Genomic DNA, 19,871 nt, shown 5'->3' on the forward strand with positions numbered 1-19,871 from the left:
CCTAAGCTTTAATAGACCTTTGCCACGTAGTCCTTTCAGTATCTCTTCCAGGCTGAGCAGCACTCATCAATTTAAGCGCTCCTAAAAGAGAGCCATTACGTACTTCAGATCATCCTCGTTTTCATTCCTTTAACAACTTTCCCAGATGTAATAAATTATATTTTGATGTATGGGAGCCAGAAAAGAATGATTTATTCTATATATAAGTGACCCACGCATTTATACAAGAGTATTATTTTCTATTTTCTACTCCCTTCCCAATAAATTCCAACATGACATTTACTTCAGGAGAACCAACTCATCAGCAATCATAAGTTTATTCTTACTCCATAATCAGCTTGAACGATTGCAACAACATCAGAATATACTCTTCTATAAACCAAAATCAGTTTAGCCCACCACTTCATTTCAAATAATCTACATTAAATTTCACCTTCCACAACTGTCTGGTTAAGCATGCTTTTCCAATTCTTTGCAAACCAGGCCTCCATTTCCCAACCCTGAATAATTTAATATTTAACTTTGTCACCTCACCATCTATCTCTGTTAGGGGTATCAGTGGTTCGTGTGACAACAAACACTGAACATGTCAAATGAGCATAGTGCTCAGATATGACCATAACCAAATGTTGAGACATTTAAAACTTGTTCTTCCTTGTTCAATTCATGATGGTTTGTTGTGATTCCTAGACACTGAGCCATACCATGCTGCAGAGGGTAAAACAAACAGAACAACCCCAGAAAACCAAACAAAACTAGAAGTAACACAAAACTCTTTCCATTGTTTCTCTTCAGGAGCTCTCTCAATGGTTTTCCGCCAAACCTTTTGCATGAAAGGTATATGAAGCATGATGAATCATACTTAAGGCATTTGTCTTATCAGTGTCTTAACATGGCTTGATAGCCAAGTGATGAGGATAACCTAAGCCATCTCAAAAGCTAGTTACTTTATCTGTTTATCTCTGTGCGTTTCTGTCTGCGAAGGAGATGAAATGAGATTGAGATAATTGGAAGTGCAATTTGCAGGAACCAGTAGGGGTTGGAATTACTTGTGCTTAATTATTTCAGAATGAAACAGATCGCACAAGTATCTGTGCCAAGCAGCTGTAATTAAAGTGATTTAAAATAGAGAGATGCTAGCTCCAAGTGTTGATTTTTCAAACGAGGTTTTATATGCAAAGACTTGAGTCATCTACGAGTTGCAGACCTACAGTTCTATAGGTGGGCTCAAGAGAAAATTACCAATGTTCAACATACTTGACAATTATTTAAAAAAAACAACAAAAAAAAACAACACACACACACACACACACAAAACCCCACCATTCATCCCAAAGACTTCATCCCAGCATCTCATAAACCTAAATCCACTAGACTGCGTATGTGGAATGAGAGCAAAGAGCAGAATACAAACTTTTGCCTATTTTCCAGATTGAGAAAGGAAGGGGATAGAAAAGATCTAACAACAAAAAAAGCCAAGAGACTAAATACAAAGTTATAACGCTACTGAAGCATTCGTCATCAATGTGCAGAACCACAGTGACCTGACCAGGCCCTTCACTGGGGATGATAACTTTATCATTCACTGTTTTCCCCATTTTTTCCCATTCCAAGAAAGCAACAACTATTATTTTTAATCCAAAACAAACCTGTTTTAATTTCTAAATTTCATTAGCAGACAGTCTGCATGAGAATTAAAAAGAAAAAAAAGGAAATACTTTCTCAGCAGCAAACATTCTGGTTTACCTCAAACTTCTTTTCTTGATACAAAGATACTTAATTGTATCTTTGTATCAAGAAATTTATTACGTGCACGTCTGTTCTCTGATATGAAGACTGGAATATATTTGCATGTGGCACAAATGTGGTCCATCCACAGAACCCACTAAAATGACTTAGTTTGCTGATGAATCAGCGTTCAAACAACTGGCTGTGACACCTTGGATATTAATTTACAATAGTTTTTTGGGAGAAGTACTGTCCTCTTGATAGAGATGAGAAAACAGAATCCAAGAACAGGAACAAAGGCTGCACTGAAACTTCTCCTTAATATTTGCCTGAACGTGAAACCTGTTATAAGCAGTCAGACTCAAAGTCTGCAAAGGCAAAAGACATCCTGGTGCTGGCCAGTAATGAAAGGATCTGTCACTTGCAGATCTCTGGAAGAGAGGCTTTTTGAGGCCAAAGATATGAACAAACACTAATGAATATATTCTGCAAGAACTCATCCAACCCTTCTACAATCTTATGCATATTTCTGGCCTCCGTAACATTAATTTATGCATCTTATTATCACAGTTTATTCAGATATAACATTAAAAAATAGCACTTCTAACTTTGTGGCTTCTTCCAAATCTCAACTATTCTCATCCAAATACTGTTTGTCGCGCACATCAGCCTGATTCAACCTTTACATAAGGCTATGTTTGATATTCTGCTTCCCTTAAATATCCTGCAGACAAAAGTAGATATTTCATACACAACATGACTGCCTTTGTTTATCACACTGCATTTGCTTCTCGTGCTGTTTGAATTCACTGTCTGCTGCAGCATAAGAATTACAGCTGCCTAAGGTATTTTAAGAGGAAACGTTTGGCTGGTTGGTTTAGCAGCTTAGCATCAACCACTCCAATGGAGGCATGACACAGCTGTGTTCACTTTACCTTTTGGTGTATTCTCAGAGTGATCTCTCTCTGGTCCATCCAGGATGTTCAGCTGTAAGATATCCTCTGCACTCACTCTCAACCAAGCTTTGTTGGGGCTTTCCTGATCTTTCGAGGAAAGGGAATATTCCAGCTCACAAGGAGACTCAAAATTGCAATCAAATACTGGAAAAAGAAAACAGACACAGGACATATTAGGTTTATTCAGCTAAGTTTTCTCTGTGCTGGAATGACTTTTTAATGAGCAGTAGGAAAATCAATAGGGACAGGCAATAGTATGTCCAAAATGGACCATACTAAGAGATCCATTAGCAGATGAAGAGAAGGGCCCAAAAGCCAGTAACTTTGTACATCCGAGGCACGTGGGACAGGCTGGGAGTTGCAGGATTTCATCCTGCGAACCGCCTTTCTGACTCTCAGGGTTTGTAAAGCTTCTGGTCAGGAGCTTGATCTGCTGCTGAAACTTTAGCCTCCAGGCAGTACCACCAGCATTTGTCTCCTACAGACATTTCTTTTGGAGATGTTTCTCTTTTAGAAAAGAAATATCCGATTGCTGTATCTGTGAATCATTTCTTCATGTCCAATCTGCTGTCAAACCATAATACAAGTTGCTTAACACGAGATATATTGATACCTTGAAGTTTACATACTTCTAGGTATTGCTAGGATTGCTGAATTTCCTAGAATGACCAGTCTACTTTTTCTTTTCCTGTCAGCACTAAACACAATGCTCAGTAACCAACAGAAACTATTTCTGAGCTCAGTGTTCCTGAAAAAGCATTTGTAAAAGTATATATATACATATTTCAGTTCCTTTTTGGAGCCTTCTATAATGTCTGCTGTGGAAGTGAAACAAATAATCTGAATCCACATTAGTCAAGTTAACTAATATTTTAAAAGTTTAATTACATCCTCTATTAAACATCCGATTTCTTCTTTGTGTGCACACATTCTTGTACCTCAGGCTGTTCTCCTGGTGACACAACATCTTGTAATGTGGAGGTTAATACCATTGCCCTCAATATAATTTCTCCTGCTAACTCATCTTTTTAATAGCAAACTGGAAGGAGCAAAATCTATTTTTCTGGTTTACATTTGATTTTTTTAATCACAGGATGGTTTGAGTTGGAAGGGACCCTAAAGCCCACCCAGCCCCAACCCCTGCCGTGAGCAGGGCTGCCCCCACCAGCTCAGGCTGCCCATCCAACCTGGTCTTGGGCACCTCCAGGGACGGGGCACCCACAGCTCTGGGCAGCAGTGCCAGGGCCTCACCACCCTTTCAGTAAAGGATTTCTTCTTGACATCTAACCTAAATCTCCCCTCTTTTAGTCCTTGTCCTATGACTTCTTCACATGGTCTGATAGCAAAATCTCCCTTCCTTCAGGAACTTGAAGGCAGCAATGAGGTCTCCCCTGAACCTTCTCTTCTCCAAGCTAAACAAGCCCAGCTCTCTTAGACTTTTCTTCATAGAAGAGGCATCCCAGCCCTTTGAGCATCTTCATGGCTTCCTCCGGACCTGCTCCAACAGCTCCATGTCTTTCTGATGTTGGGGCCCCAGCACTGAACACAGTACTCCCAGGGGAGTGTAGCTCTGGTCAGGTGAAGCCATCAGAGCATTAGGCAGTGGTGGTGGTTCCACCACCTTCTCTCCCTCCTTCCCAACTAGAAGGAACTCCAGCCCCTGCTCTAAGATGAGTGCTCATCACTTTGCCTCCTGGATCCAGTAGGATGAATGCCCTTCACCAGTGCAAACAGCAATAGAGCAGCCCCCAACTGTTGGATATACACATTTTGTCCCCTTTTGTTCTCCCATACCCTCTGCCACCCCCCACCTGAGGTGCCGTGCCCTGAGCAGTGAGTGGTTGCTGCCAGCCCTGCCCACTCTGCTCAGCTCCAGGGTGGGTCAGCAGCACCCAGGTGCTCCTCATTGCCCACAGCTGTTTTACATTCACAGCATTTTCTCTGCTTCAGAACACCATGAAAACCCTCCAGTGTAAGGAATTCATACAAAAGAATCTTACACATCTTTAAATTTGAATGCACATGTTGCTACTCACTTTAGATCTCCATCTTTTCCAAATAAATTTCACAATACATGAAGCATTCTTCAGCTTAGGCAGCAGTGGATACATTCATGCTATAGAGTTTGCTACTATAATATTGTACCCAAACTGCAGGTGACTTTTTTCTCTTGTCCCCTGTTGTTCTTTATAAAAATAAAACAAAACTAATATATGTTTTAAATCTACAAAGTGCTAAGCCTCTATTAAAATTTGCACTAAACCCAAATGGGCAAAAGAGCAGTCAAACACCAAGCTGCAAGTTACAGAAAACATTGTTTGTAAAGCTGCAGAATTCCTTGGGTTGGAAGAGACCTCTAAGCTCACCCAGCTGATGTGATACAGCTGAATGGCCTTTAAAACATGTTATTCTTTGATAGAAAAGGATAAAAAAGGAAGCTGCTTGGTTTGTACATCTGAAGAGTGTCCTCTATTTAATGAAAACATACTTGCATCTTTTAAAGAATTTGATAGTCCTCCCACTCCCCTCCCTACACCACCAGAATAGCTGCTCTCTTCATAAGCTCTTATTTAAATTAGTCTCATATCAGACCAAAATTTCAGTTCTATTGTCCTATTCAGTACTAGGAAATGATGACAAAGAAATGCTATCTGATGCAACACAGCAAAGTCTATGCAAATAGAATTCAGTCTTCCAAGCCTAACATTAGTCAACTTCCCACCAGGCTTTCAGTCTCACATAATATCCTCCACTGTAGACAGTGTAATATACTTTATATGAAAAAAGCATGATGTGTGATATATATTTTTCCACTGATCAGCTGCTCTTGGTGTAGTAGCTGCTGCAAGCCCGTATAAACCACATCCCTAAATAAGAACCATCACAATATTTCAATTACTTCCCACCAATTACCTGTCATTTTTTATGCCTCTGCCTAAGAAAGGTCTTTCACCTTCCTTTGTGACTTTTTTCTTAGTGGGTTTAAATGCAACACCAAATGCCTGGCTAAACTCACAAAGTAGCCATTTACCTTCAGAAGCTGAATAAAAGCTTCTGAAATACACCATGTAAAAACAATCCCTGGTCCAAGAGTCTTTTGCATTTCCATCTGTTTTCAGTGAACACTGGAGAACAGTTTAACTTATTAAAGTCTATTTTACCACCGTTACGCTTTTAAAGAGGAAACAAAACGTAATGCTTAGTCAAATCAAGAAAGGTTTAAGAAAGGTTGAAGACATAAATTACTTAGTTTCGGGTATACAAGATGATACAGGACAGCAATCTTAGACTGAAAAGTAAATCAAGCTGCCATCCAATTGAAAAGCCAGTGGAATCTGTGATGATGTTAAGAGTCTTGTGAGTAATTCAATTTATGTTAATCAAAGTAGCTATCAGCAATAATTTGGGCACAAACAACTAATATATCTGGCAACTACGTCTGTTTTAATTAAATGGACTGAAACTTTCTGATAAACAAGTGACTTAAAATAGTAGTATAAGCAATTTTCCAAAACTGCAATTTTCTGCAGAATAATCTGCAGAAAATATCCTTCTACATTGCTGCAGGTCAAATTGCGGATCATTCGCTCTTTGAATCCTCTTAGATCCTTTGTGTAAGCGTGCATCACAGAAACATGCCTTATTTAGGAGAAAAATAATTTTAAAGAGAAACATAAACTGCCTGTACTTTTAAATAAACTATGTTGATTGCTCTTTCTTCGGCTGCTCAATAACAGACTAAATTTACTTATTTTAGACCAAGCCCTCTTTCAAACATCAAAATCTTACCTGCAAGTACTTTTCTCATAAGCTTCTCCTTTCGAGTTTAACATGTCCTTTTCACCCTCAGCCTTCTCAGTCTCACAAATCGCTCTCTATTACTCTCAGCTGATCACCCTTTTGAGACAGTGTTTGCTTTGTCGCCTCACTGAGACAGACAAGGGAGAGAGCAGAGCTGCTCTGTTCTCAAAAGGAGCAGCTCAAAGATGTATATCCTAACTGGCAAGTAATCAGCTTAAACACAGCTAATTTATCCTACACCTACGGATACAAGTGTGCGATGTAGAGGTCACTTACACTGATCAAAATGGGACCAAAACTTTTCTCCTGGGCCCACTTCATCAAACACCAACAATCACACCACCAGCAGTATAGAAATGGATAAAATATTCCTGCAAGGAATGTCTCTTTATACAAATATTGACAGATATTCCTTGTGGAGGAGACATAATTTAAATTGTATAGTAGAGATGTGCTCTGCTGAGTGAGCTTTGAGACCTCCATCAATACTCACTAACCTCTATTATACTCATGTTATGATGACTATAAGCTTTTAATTTATGACAAGGAAATGACAAATTGATTTTCCAGTTATTAATTCTAGGGACAAAGCCAGTTCCTTAAGCCTTTCCCATTCCCTCCGAGTAGAAAAGAGCAAAAGGCATTCAATCTAGTTTCGATTTCCCCATCAAGCCATTTCTATCCACCGATACAGAGGTACAGGTGTGACAAGGTGAGGCAAGGAAGCCTGCAGGCTGCGAGGTGACCTGATAGCAGCCTTTCAGTATCTAAAGGGGAGCTACAGGAAAGAAGGGGACAGACTCTTTAGCAGGGTCTGTGGTGATAGAACAAGGGAAATGGCTTCAGGCTCAAAGAGGAGAGATTTAGTTTGGATATAAAGAAAAAGTCTTTTAGAGTGAGGGTGAGGCACTGGGACAGGCTGACTAGTGTTGTGTTTGGACACCTGAGGCCTTAGCCACCCCTAGCAGATACCTGCACTGGCAGTAACTGCCTGGCCTTGGGGCTGCTACCTCTGAAGATGATAAAAGACAACTACTGGAGATTTCAATACTTGAGCTTCTGAGTCAAGCATGGGGGACGCTGCTTTCCTCCTCAGGAAAACCAGTGCTCTTCTAGCACTGGGAGCTTTTAAATTACCTCCCCCTTGGTAGGGAAGAGTCACAGCTGGATGGGCCACATCTTAATGAAAATGACAGCAATAAACCATTCGTTTATTAGTTAAGAGAATCTCAAAATGACAGCATATACTTTATATCCACCCAATTCCTCAGTGTGCATCAGGGACTGAATCACCAATATCTTTGACAGCTGCTTTCTTTGGTGGAAATCAAGCTACAAAGAAGAGTGCCAGGACTCCTTTATCAATCAATTATAAGCACAGTCTTTCAAGACAGCTACAGAAAAAAGAGCAAGGAGGGGAGTGTGGGTAGTAGCATAGCCAACAACAGCTCTCATTTTCATTCCTCCCGCAATAAAAGTGACAGAGCTCATCCTCCACATGAGAAATATTTGTCCAGCAAGTCTCCCCTGCATGCAGCAAGGACAATAAGTGAAAGTGCACTTCCAGCACCAGTTCTGACCCAAAGACTAAAGTACTGACTCACAGTGATTGTTAGAGAACATGCTCCAGTTGGCACATAACAGTAGTTGCATGAACTGTCATATTTTGACAACTCATACAAGGGACCTCTTGCATGAAGTTTGAGAGATCTCTAGAGAAAATGAATACTTGAGAGACAAGGGGAAAAGACATTTGTTGTCTTGCTGCGTGTTACCCTATTACTGAAAAAATGTTGAACTGTCATTGCATATTATCTGCAGATGAAAAGAAGCTATAAGGAAAAGAGTAACTAAAAGAAAGATTTTTCTTCTTCTTCTTCCTTGTGTAGCAGAGCTTTCAGCTTAGTTAGGCAGATGCTCCTTTGCCTGTGATTTTCCTCCCCGTGGATTTCAGCACCATTACACATGGCAAAAAGACAATCTAATCATTAAACAAGAGTTTATATGCCTGTATATGGGGTCACAGCATCTGCTATTTCATATGAGGCAATTCCATTAATTCAGTGTTAATGGAAGTCCTGCTCTATAATATTTATACCACTATTCCCAAAACTATATTAGAATAATTTAAAATTGCAAAATGCTTCTTTTGAAAGTTAGGGTGTGTTTGAACTAAGGTGGTACATCACTTTTGCATTATCTTTAATAACACATCATTGATTCATTTTTTCCTCTGTGACAAAGTATTATTCTGCTTATTCCTCTCCTGACTTTATCTCACCTTCCAACTGGAATTCACTGTAACAATTAGTTCACATCCGTGTTTCTCACTATGCCATGCTGAGTCAAGTATGTCATGTCATGATATGTTTTTCATTCTGAATATGTCCATATTATTCTGATTGACGTATAGAACAAGTGGCCACGGGAACCTCACTGTAACATGCATTTGTCTAGCTGGTGCCCTCTTTCTCACTATCTTCCCTTTTGTTTGACAATCAAACTCATTGAATTTCCTGTCAGCAGTGTTTAGCTGGTATTCAACTCACGTGAATGAAACAGTGTTTTGAATGCATGCATGAGTACTCAAATTCAGTGAGCTGCACTCAATGTAACAGAGAAAAAAATTAATCATCCAACACCTCGGTGAACAGCTGCTGAGCATCATCTAGGCAAACAGAATGACCCCAAATTATTTCACAGTAGAATTAGTCAGATGTGGTTCTTTACCCAAACCCAATTCAGAAAATCATGATCTCTTCACAGATGAGACTCCATTAGAAAGTGTAAAAACAAAACAAAAAATTAAAAACATAAACCCTCACCCTGTCAAATTATTTTTCAGAAGACATAGAGCTGAGTAAAATTGTTAATAAGATATTAATAGAGGGCATCTTTTAGATTATGCTTTTGTAGTAGCTATTAAGTCAAAACTGTGCAGCCTAAGAGAGGTATTTCTGTCTTTTGAGCAAAACTAATTCAGAACAGGCAGGGGAGTTCAGCTGCTACTGCAGGATCTGCTAAAGAGATGTTCAGACCGCACAACTGCATAAGAAAAGAGTTAACAAGCTAAAACCATTGCCAGCTTTCCACATAGGGAAGGGCTGTCCTTAAGCCAGTTATCCTCCTAAGAACACGCTCTTCTTTCAAAATAGAATTTAGATGGGGCAAACTTTGATTTTTTTCCACTTCTTGCATTTGCCACCATGCTCGGGTCAGAGTCATGTACAAAGTCTGGTGTTGCAGGTTAGCTGGGGGTGTGTAGAGGATGGGGCAGAAAAGGGTGTACTAATGCCATGAAGCCTTCCAGGTCTTAATGGGTACCTGTACCCTGGAGCCCCTGCTAGAGAAACACAATCGTTTTTATGGAGTGACAGTTTCTTATGCAGTACCCATGTAGAAGAGAAAATTAATATTCAACCACCAGGACAAGAAATAAAAGATATTGTTGGGTGCAGTTGATCACGTAAGCCTAAGGACAAAGTTTCATCAGTGCTGCAAATGGGAGATAAGTCCACATATGCAGAATGCATTAAAAGAACAAAACAAAACAAAAAAGACAACACGAAGTCCAAATGAGCTGGGAATTTATCCTGAAAGCAGGAGGAGTATTTAAATCACTGTTCTCTTAAGGCCTTTGCTTTCTGCAAGGTAGGTGGATTATGCATCTCTGAGATAGTAGATGATGAATCAGTGCTTGTATAGAGACAAATCTAGAAATGTCAAGACAAGATAGGACAAAGCCTTATAAATGCTTCACTCTCAGTGCATTGTGTTGTGCCAGCGATTATCTTCTGGGACTGCTGCACATAGTTTCAGAGATAACATCAAGCACTGTTCCTGTCAGAACTACTAGTAGCAGTCCATCAGAATGTTTAATTCTGAGTGGAAGAAGAGGGACCCTACATTTCAATTTACACAGCCTTTCAATCAAATAAATTTATCCAGTAGTGGAACACAGGACAGAAGTAATTAAGACAACTTACATTTCCCACTTCAGCAGTGTCAGTCAGTTAATTAGATGGGTCCCATCAGATGATTAGACAAACAAAGTTTTAATAGATGTTTTACTGAGCACTCGTTTTGAAATCTCTCTCATGTTGGGAACATTGAGGAAAGCTTCTGGCAGAATAAGAAAACACTCTGAGTAAAGGACTGTTGGGTTTTACTTCTGCTAATGGATGTATTGTGTGAATTTGGATTAACCACTTTATCAGAAGGCAGAGGTAGTCCTGGGACAAGTTTACTAGCCTAGGGGTGGGATGGAAAATCTACTAACAGGTGCTTAAAGGCTTTACACATTCAGAGGAATTGAGGGAAGTTTTAAGAATTACTCTTTTAGGCTTGAATGATGCTCTGCTCTACATTCACCGATCAGTCCTCCACATACTGCATATCTGAAGTGGCAATGATATGAAGTGTTCCAGTCTGAAAACCCTGATTCTGAGGGCCACTGCTGCCCCTTTGACTTCGAGAAGGCTCCGCCAACCTTAGGAAAACTTAAGTTGCAAAGCTAGCAAAAAAAAAACAAATGACTCTTGCCCCTATTTACAATTCCCAACAAATTTCAAGGTATGTGTCCAGAGTTGCATCTTCTGAAGTAGAAAGCAGCTTACAGACTGGTACTTTCTGTATTAAGAAGCAAACCAGTTAAGGTTCTGGGGACTTTTTAAAAATAGATCATAAGGCAGAATAATCTGCTCATCCAATTTTTTTGTAACACATCAACAAATTCCTGCCTTTCCTTGCAAAACAGATGATTAAAATAAGGTAGAATTTGGTCTCGTCCAACCAGATGAAAACATAATAAATAATTTCTGTTTAGATGCAATGCATTTATCTCTACGTAATGCTATCAGATAGAACCAGTGCTTTTAGGTCTTAAGAACAAAGTTTTCCCTTAGAATGGTTTTTCTTTCTGAAAAACTGAAAGAGTTTAGGAAGAAGTAAAAAGAATAAAATAAAAATCATTCTTGCAACTTCTAAGAAAGCCAAGTGGAGAAAAAAGATTGTACTACTGTCCCTTCCCAAATGAAATTGGTGTGTCCTCATCGTTCAAGCAGATACAACAGCTAAGAGCAGATATTGTATGCCAGTGGAAAGAATATATATTGCACACATAAAAGGCTGCAACATAAATTTGAAGAAATATGGGCCTCCTTCATATAGGTAGGTCAAACTTTTCCCTCAAGCAGATAATTACAGACTTGGGGTGAGTAAATCTTATTAGCCTCTCAGCACCTTAACTCCTCTCATAGACTGCTAGCAGATATATAGTAGGCATATACTACTTCAGTAGCTGTGGTTTGTCAGGAAATATGTTGTACCAGAAAACAGATTAAAACAGTTTCCCTAATTTTGGAAAGAGTGGAAGTTATGAAAGAAGATGGCAAGCAAAACCGAGTTTGGTATGCTGCACCTCTGTTTACATCACTGGATTCAAATATAGCACTCAACACCGTTCAGGACCCTATTTTGGAGGAAGAAGGGTAGGCTGGAGCAGCCCAGGTCATCAGGCACCTCTGTGGGGATGGCAATGGGCCAAGTCTAGCTCAGGATAGGGGGCTCCTGGGCTGATGTGCAGAAAGATAGGAGGCCCCAGAGGAGGCTGATAGGGACATTAAGGCAAATTAGTGCCCTCAGTGGCTGACAGAATGGATATTTTATCTTTGGCTTTTGATTGTTTTGCTCTGCTATTATACCAGTATCCTTAGGCAGTTAGTTACAGACTCTTGAGAAGAACTCATAAGCAGCACTTACTGTGTCGTCCTCTATGGGAGAAGAAAGGAGATGTATCTCTCATGATCCAGGTCAGGTTCCAAGAAGAGAGACCAGGAAGAAGAGGAGGACTGCTTGTTGGGAGATCCAAACTGCTCAGACCTTTCATTAGTAAAAAGAAAAAGAAATACCAACATTATGTATGCCACACATTAAGTGCAAATATCACTTAATACTTAATTCTTATTACTTAATAACTTTATAGACTACATGCACTGAGCACCAAGATTAGACTGCTCAGTTTTTCCTGCCAGACGTATGTTTGTAGAGGGGAACTGGACATAAATTCCTATATGTAACATAATTATCATCCCCTACAAAAAGCATCAACTTTACTCTTACACAGATTCTAAGTCCCTCCATTTATTTATTCTTAAAGTTTTGCTAGCATTTCAGGATCCCACGCACGGAAGAGGCAACTATGTGCAGTTTCTGTTCAATGATTCTATATATCTCAGAACTGGAGAGTGTCTGTGCAAAACTGCATTACCTCTGCAAAACCAAGGCAATATTGGAGGTGCAAAGAGAATCTGAAATAGAACGTACAGTCAATGAACAGAATGCTATGGGCTTTGACAGCACAGATTTTTCCTGGGAATGTTTAAGTTGGTTTAAGTTTTTCTGAAGATTGTGAAAGCTTCAGTACTCTCCTCTCGTTTTTTGAGGACCTTGGAGGAAAGGTAGGATTTAGCTCTGTAGAAGTACCGACAGGCAAAACTTGGGTTGGGGAAGTTTGATGCAATAAAATACATCTCTGGCTTGCTGATTTCTCAGAGAAGCCATGAAGAAATTGTAGTCCCAAAGGAAAAAATAAGAAGTGCATTTTTGATCTGTTGATATTCTTGACAAGTAAGAACATTACAGATGCTGGCGTGAATTCTGTTAGTTTAGGTGCAACACTAAGGTTTGCTGTAATAAAACCAAAACAAAATGGTAACACCTCCCAATAAAAGTTTGGTAAAACTTTCTGTAGCAAAAGGAATTAACTAACTTGAGTGATAATTGATTCAGAGTGTTGAAGAATTGTTCTCCTCAATAGATAGATAATGGTGGATAATAAAAAACCCCAATGTTTAAGTGGATAATAGTAAGCAGGGTAAATGACTGAAGCCTTGGCAAAAACATTGCTCTGTTCTGCTAAAGCTCTGCTTAGTGCCACTTACTTCTTCCACTGTATAAAAACATGAAAATTCCAAGTTCTAGTTGAGCCCTACCTCATTCTCAGTGTAATCTCATTTATGGGAGCCCTGTCACTGAGTAATGGTAGCAAAAAGAAAAGAAAAATAACTATTTTTATATGAGCACTGTAACTCTTGCTCATTGCTTTAAGCAATAATCTTCATGATAAGAATGGATTTCATGCTGTTTTATAAGTCATTCTGAAGTAGCAAAAAATTAACAATCCTAATGGCTCAGTGAAATCTGGCCCCTGTGCTGTTACAGTACAATAAGTAGATATCCCTGTTATTGACTGGAATTTAGAAGAAAGAAATTCACCCCATTTATTTATGAGGGTAGGTAAGAAACCTGGTGTCCTGTTTTCAACTGTGAATAACAAAGTAATAAGTAACAAGAATATAACCTTTATATTGGATTTGCCTTCCTTAATGTGAAGTCATAGTTTACACCTCTTTCAATAGCCCCTGATATGGGCTGTTGTATGTAGATGTGGCAAATAATGTCAGTTTCATTACAGTAGATGTAGTTGTTACTAAAACAGATTTTGTCCTACAAATGTTCTAAACTTTGATGCTAATATAAAATAATAAATTTTTATGAAATCATAAAAATTGAGCTCCTGTGATAAGCTAGTTTTAAAAGCAATGGGCATATTATTACGTGTTTTCCTTGAGGTGAGCATGTGTATACCCCTGTTATATAATATCTCCATCCAGTTACTCTCCAAAATAGGGAAAGATTAAGGAACTTTGCAAAACAAGAACTTTGAGGCCTCCTTAGCCCTGCAGGACCCAAAGGAGTATAGTTGTCATACAGAGTACTGATAGGGAGATAAGTCTTGGGTTCAGAATCCTGTCAAAACTTAACACAGACCTGAGAGCCTACCCACACCCAAGGAAAAGCAATCTGAAAGGAGGTCACACAGTTGCATTCCTCTCCCTAACGCAGCTGCCACAGCCCTAAGAATTAAATCACTTTCATTATCCTGACCAACCTTACCTGGGACAAGAGCCAAAGGATCCTCAAGTCCCCTGGCACTTCCAGAAATATGCCTCTGACAGCTCTAATGCAATACACATCTCATTCTTCAAAATTCATTCCTTCTTTCAGCTTCAACTGAAAGTCCCCACTGCCACCAATTTATGCAGCACACTGAGATAAAAAATGAAGTTGAACATCTGACAGGTAGTCCTGACACATGAACTTCTGCTCAGTCAGCAGCGAGAGGTGCAGAAAAGATAGCATCAAAAATTAAAACTTTTTGTCTCTCTCTTATTTCTTTTTAAATAACAAAACAGATTTAGTGCAATTCATTTAAACCTAATAACTCTTTTTTTTTTTTTTCCCTCATACTCCATAAGATTAATCTCATAACTTCATCTCAAATGATTTGGCTGGGCTATTGGGCTGAACTTGAAGACAAGAAGATTGTATCAGAAGTTATGAATCCTTCCCGATTAAGTTATCTTCAGAGAAAGATGCTGTGTAAAAGGTTCTGTGTAGCCAAGAGGCTACTCTTCACGGTGAGGAATTATTAGATTTCAGAGTAAGCTATAGGTTAGGAAAAGGAAAGACCTCTCCTCTTCTACCTCCAGGGCGTTTTATGATCAGAAAGGTAATTACAGAAGACCTGTATATCAGCTAAACAAATGCTCCTTGTGCAGCAAGGGTAATGCAAACCTTGACTACACTGTAGTCATCTCAACAGATAAAGGCTTTTCCCTTCTCCAACACAATTAATATTGAAACCAAAAATGACTTCTTTTTAAATATGCTAATCTCCCAGTGCTGGTTATCCATGCCATGGTGCTCTATCACTTGTCAACATAACCCTAACCTTTAAAAAAGAATAAATGGATTAGCAACTAAAAGCTGACAGCCCAATTTTTAGTAGCCAGACATTTGGCAAGCTATAACAGATGTTTCTTTGATATTCCTGCCTAAAGGAATATCCAGGGCCAAATTCTGACCCAAGGCACTCAATCACAGCTAGAAACATGCACCTGAAGAGAGCATTTGACATTTCTGTTTTTAAACTTGTGCAAAGAAGTTTCCTTAGGGGATGTGAAATTCATTCTGCTCACCGAGATTTTGGTTTAAAAAAAAAAAAAAAGTTTCATTTGCACTGAAGTCAATCCTCCCAGCCACAAATTTATTAGATAAAATATTTATGTACTGTTTTTAATGAAAAATATCTCTTTAATAGAATAACCTTTCATGTTCTCAGAAAAACTGGCATATGAGAAAAGTCTTCCGGGTCCTTTTTAAATAAACTGGATTCCTTCCTTTGTCATCTTTTCTGAACGAAGGCAGGCACATACCCAGTAATTAACATACAGTCTTCTAAAGTTCTGTGTAGTGCAGAAATGGAATGGAATTTTTAATCAAAACACCCGTGCTATCTTTAACTAGAAAGTACACCTTCATGTTTCAGAATATTTTAGCACAAGTCCTTTGCTTATTGCTACCTTTGGATATTGCCTGGTGGATGTGCTTTCTCACATGGCTGTGCCGCATTATTCCCAGTTTCTCTCAGCTGGTCCTCATCAAAGTTACACTGTAGCAGCAAAACAGGATGGAAAGCTTTTTCCAAGAAAAACACTAAAGATATATTGAGAACCCAAGCAGGCAACCCAATATCTTCATGCTTGGCAGTGAATAGCTACCTTCGGATCTACATTTGCAGGAGGATGTGTTCTTACTATTTGTGAATCTGAGGTGACAAACCCATATTTAGCTGTCATCTACGTTTCAGACTTGCAATTCCTAGCAAATCTTACAATCGGATGCTTAAAAACAGCCTCCATTAAAATCTGGATTTTCCCCCAGATTTCCAGATCTGGGGAAGTCTGATGTTTTAGGAAAGCTTATTCTGGTTCCGCATAAAAAGTAGCAATTTTCCCCAGAAATGATATGATATAGTAATATCCTCAATTAAAAAAAAAACAGGGGGGTGGTGTGCAAGACCAAGCAACCTCCATTTCATTTAAACAAACAATAAATTAGTGGGACAGCTGATGGCCCCATGTGTAGGAAGCATCAGAGATCTGGAGAGATCTCTACACACACCCCCAAGACACCATAAGAATAAGCAGCTCCAAGCCTTTGGGGCCCTAGAGCTAACATCTTCTTCTTGCAAAGGATCCTGGTCATTTCTGAAGCCCTGCCTAAGACCAGCAGGATTTTCAGGCTGTATAGGGTAGGCTTTTCAGGCTCTGTGCAGCTACAAGCACATATCTTAGGAGATTTTGTTGAAGGATTCCTGAGTTCCAAGCTCCAAAAAAGCACCAGATTCCAAACTGTGAGGGGAAAGGGATTCAACGAGGGGGATTGCCTGAGAATTCCCTGTAATCTCACAAATTCACCACCAGTCCTCACGATCACACTAACAAGCGTTCATACAGCCTCTTAGGAACTCTCACGTTTTCTCCTAATCCCATTCACAAACAGCATCAATCACAAAAGCACAAAGAGCCCTTTGCTATATCAAGGCGACCAAGCAGCATCAAAGCCAACAAATAACTGAAGTAAGCACTTGGTGAAGGACCCATGGACTCAGCTTTGCTCGTAAGAGCTTTTGTCTAAATGACACTCAGGAGCAAAAGTCAAATTCTGTCTCCAGTTATGGCAGAGAAGGAGGCAAAGGGCAACCCCTGTGCTCACAGTTGACCGCTCTGAATGGCTGCTGAGCTTTGTTTACACTAATGGGTGGATGGATGCCAGGGTTTATTTTTACAAACTTCTTCTAAGGTAAGAAAATGTTCACTGACAGTCTGTCAAGTTTATCTTTTTCAGTTGGAAAATATATTTAATAATGCATTACGTTGCAATGATTTTATGTCACATGGCAACCCTGATGAGCACAAATAAACGATAGTATGTGTGTCACCAAACGTGTTCTGGAACACTGTGGAGAAGAAATCTGCATTCAGCAGGCTGTACGGCTCTGTGGGGACACTGAACTCAGTCAGACACACTGCGTGAGGCACAGAAGTGATCAACTGCACTGACAGGCAGAGCTTGATGAGTGAGTTTGGGAATAGCAAGCACTTCCTGCATGCGGAGCATGTGTCATGAATAAAACTGTATTTAAAAGCTGTGTTTAAATCATTCTGGCCATGACTTTTTTTTCTTTGCCTTTTGTAAGACTCATTTAAAACCTTTTGTTAACTCCCATTAGATTTTCTTTTCACAGGAAATAGCTCATTTTGATAGAAGAAATAAATGTCTCAAAAGTGACAGAATGAGAAGACAGGTGTTTCATGGCCTCAACATCTTCTACCAGCCAGGCAGTCCCTTCAACCATCGTATCTCATGGACGTTCCTCGATTCCAGGAGAGTCCATACCAAGTCTAGGAGACGTGGTTGGCTCAGCAGATACTGGAAAAAGGAGCACGAAACACCCAAAATGCAATTTCATAAAGATACTTTGACAGAGAAACAAGATTGAAGTATCATGTCTCGCTGCTCATGACAGGGAAAAAATTGGTTTTCCTGAAAAAAATGTAGGTCAAAATAAGAATTTAGGTTTCTTTACTGATCTGTAAATTCTTAGCACTTTTATGCATATCATGAAGTCTATTAAGTTTTTTAGCCTCTGCTCTGAAAGCTACTGACGTGCAGAGAGCATCAAAAGCAATTACAGTGACCAAGCTTATACTCCACACATCTCAGCTAATATAGTTTAAAAATATACTGCCATCTAGAGCATATTATTGCATCTTGAGTGCTCTGCAGCTGCTGAAGACCTCCCCACTAATACACTGCAAAAGGGCAATGAATCACTGATAAAGAGCTCAGGGTCTCAGTTACAGGCCAGACTCGGAATGGCTTAAGGTTGTTACTCATCTGTGTGTGTACAACAAACCTTTAAAAAAACAACAACAACAACACAACAGTATACTGATCTTTTCTTAAAAACTATGCACAATTGAGCATCACTGTGGGCAACATAGCATTTTTCCTGCCTCTTTCATAATCAAAGGGGAAAAGCCCTTCAGCAGCAGTGCTCTATGTACAAACATATGCACTAAATTTTTGCATGCTGGTACCTGGTATCACTTTCTGGGGCTGCTGTATTTAAGCACAGGGCAATATTTGTCTTTGTGCTGATAACCAGTATGCCTGTATTACTGACCAGGTGGGCACTGAAATGCAGAAGCCATTATGTGCAACTGTTTCTCCTGGCACAGAAAGACCTCCAGACACTGCAGACATCAGAAAAATACAAGTTAAAGTCTGTGGAACTAGTCACCTTGCTGCTGAAGTGCAGGTGTACTTCAGATTGCAGATGTTCTGACTTATTTGCTGCACATATAAAGTGATCTTTCCACTCTTCTCTTGGGTATTTATCCACTATAGCTTAAAAAAAAAAAAAAACAACTCCAAAAAGTCAACTGAAAGACAGTATTAACATTTGGTCTATACATGCCAGAGATTTCCTCCATCAGTAGTCACTGTAAGTGTTCCCAGTGTTTGCTGGCCTGGCCCAGGCTCCCCAGTACCATGTTGTTCATCCAAGAGAGTCAAGAGCCATGGCATATCTGAAACCAGTATGGTTCTCATCTGTCACAGCCAGGGTCCTGATCCCATGTATTCTCACTGGCCATCTATCTGCATGGCTTAGAGGATTACTCCTCTACGTGCATTTTCCCTTATTCTGTAATCCCTAAAAAGTACAGGGGCCAGGCTTTCAAATGAAAAAAAAAATAGTGGTTGTCTTGACAGAGTTTTAATAATTCATTACACATACTGACTTCAAACCATATAGTGCCCTCACCTCTGATTTATGCATAGCTACTTTCATATTTAACACATACACCCAGCTGGAGACTCTTATCAGATGTGTACACTTCTTCCTGTATCATTTTAAGTAATCAGATTAAGGGGAAAGAAAAACAAACCCAGCAGCAACCTCCTGCCCTACATACACTTAAAATCCTTTTTCGTACTATGCTGAATGTACGCTAAAACAGAACATATACACAGAATTACTCTTCAAAGCCGCTGTCACCTCAGCGTGGATGCAATTAAATGCCCCCTCCCAATCCTAAGCCATCTATGACCTGAGCATTTAAGACCCTCTCTTCTATGGAGCTTGGATGGGAGTTTAGAAGAAAAAAGTTAAGTTCACACAACAATTTCATATGTGATGGAAGAACGAACTCTCTTCCTAACATTCTTAATAAAGAATAAAACAATAAAAACATATCAAAGTCCCAACTAAGCCTGAGTTAATTTGGGAGGTGTTTTTATTTTCTTCCAGTTGATTTATTCAGATTTCCTCAGAAACGTTGCTGCATCCCAAAATACTGTTATGTATACCCCTACATCTTGCAGAGCTGTGTGAGAAAAGCTTCTGGGGCATGTGCACATCCTACTTCAAAGAGCACAGTAATGTCTGCAACATCTGGCAGAAGTCCACCCCAT

At 39.5% G+C, this 19,871-nt stretch overlaps 1 protein-coding gene across 13 annotated transcripts in view; it reads right to left on the reverse strand.

The window, feature by feature from the left end:
- The window catches only part of ALK (ALK receptor tyrosine kinase), a 332,192-nt gene that overhangs the window by 206,725 nt on the left and 105,596 nt on the right, over positions 1-19,871 (reverse strand). For all 13 annotated transcript variants that reach the window (XM_090134723.1, XM_090134727.1, XM_090134725.1 and 10 more), the window contains 2 exons: positions 12,246-12,365; positions 2,664-2,828 (listed from right to left, as the gene is read on the reverse strand). In XM_090134723.1, coding sequence (XP_089990849.1) covers positions 2,664-2,828; positions 12,246-12,288 — 208 coding nt within the window. In that variant the 5' untranslated portion in view covers positions 12,289-12,365. The remainder of the gene's footprint in view (positions 1-2,663; positions 2,829-12,245; positions 12,366-19,871) is intronic.

The sequence above is a fragment of the Phasianus colchicus genome, chromosome 2, assembly GCF_987193195.1.
Source record: "Phasianus colchicus chromosome 2, bPhaCol1.hap1.1, whole genome shotgun sequence".
NCBI classification, from domain to species: Eukaryota; Metazoa; Chordata; class Aves; order Galliformes; family Phasianidae; genus Phasianus; species Phasianus colchicus.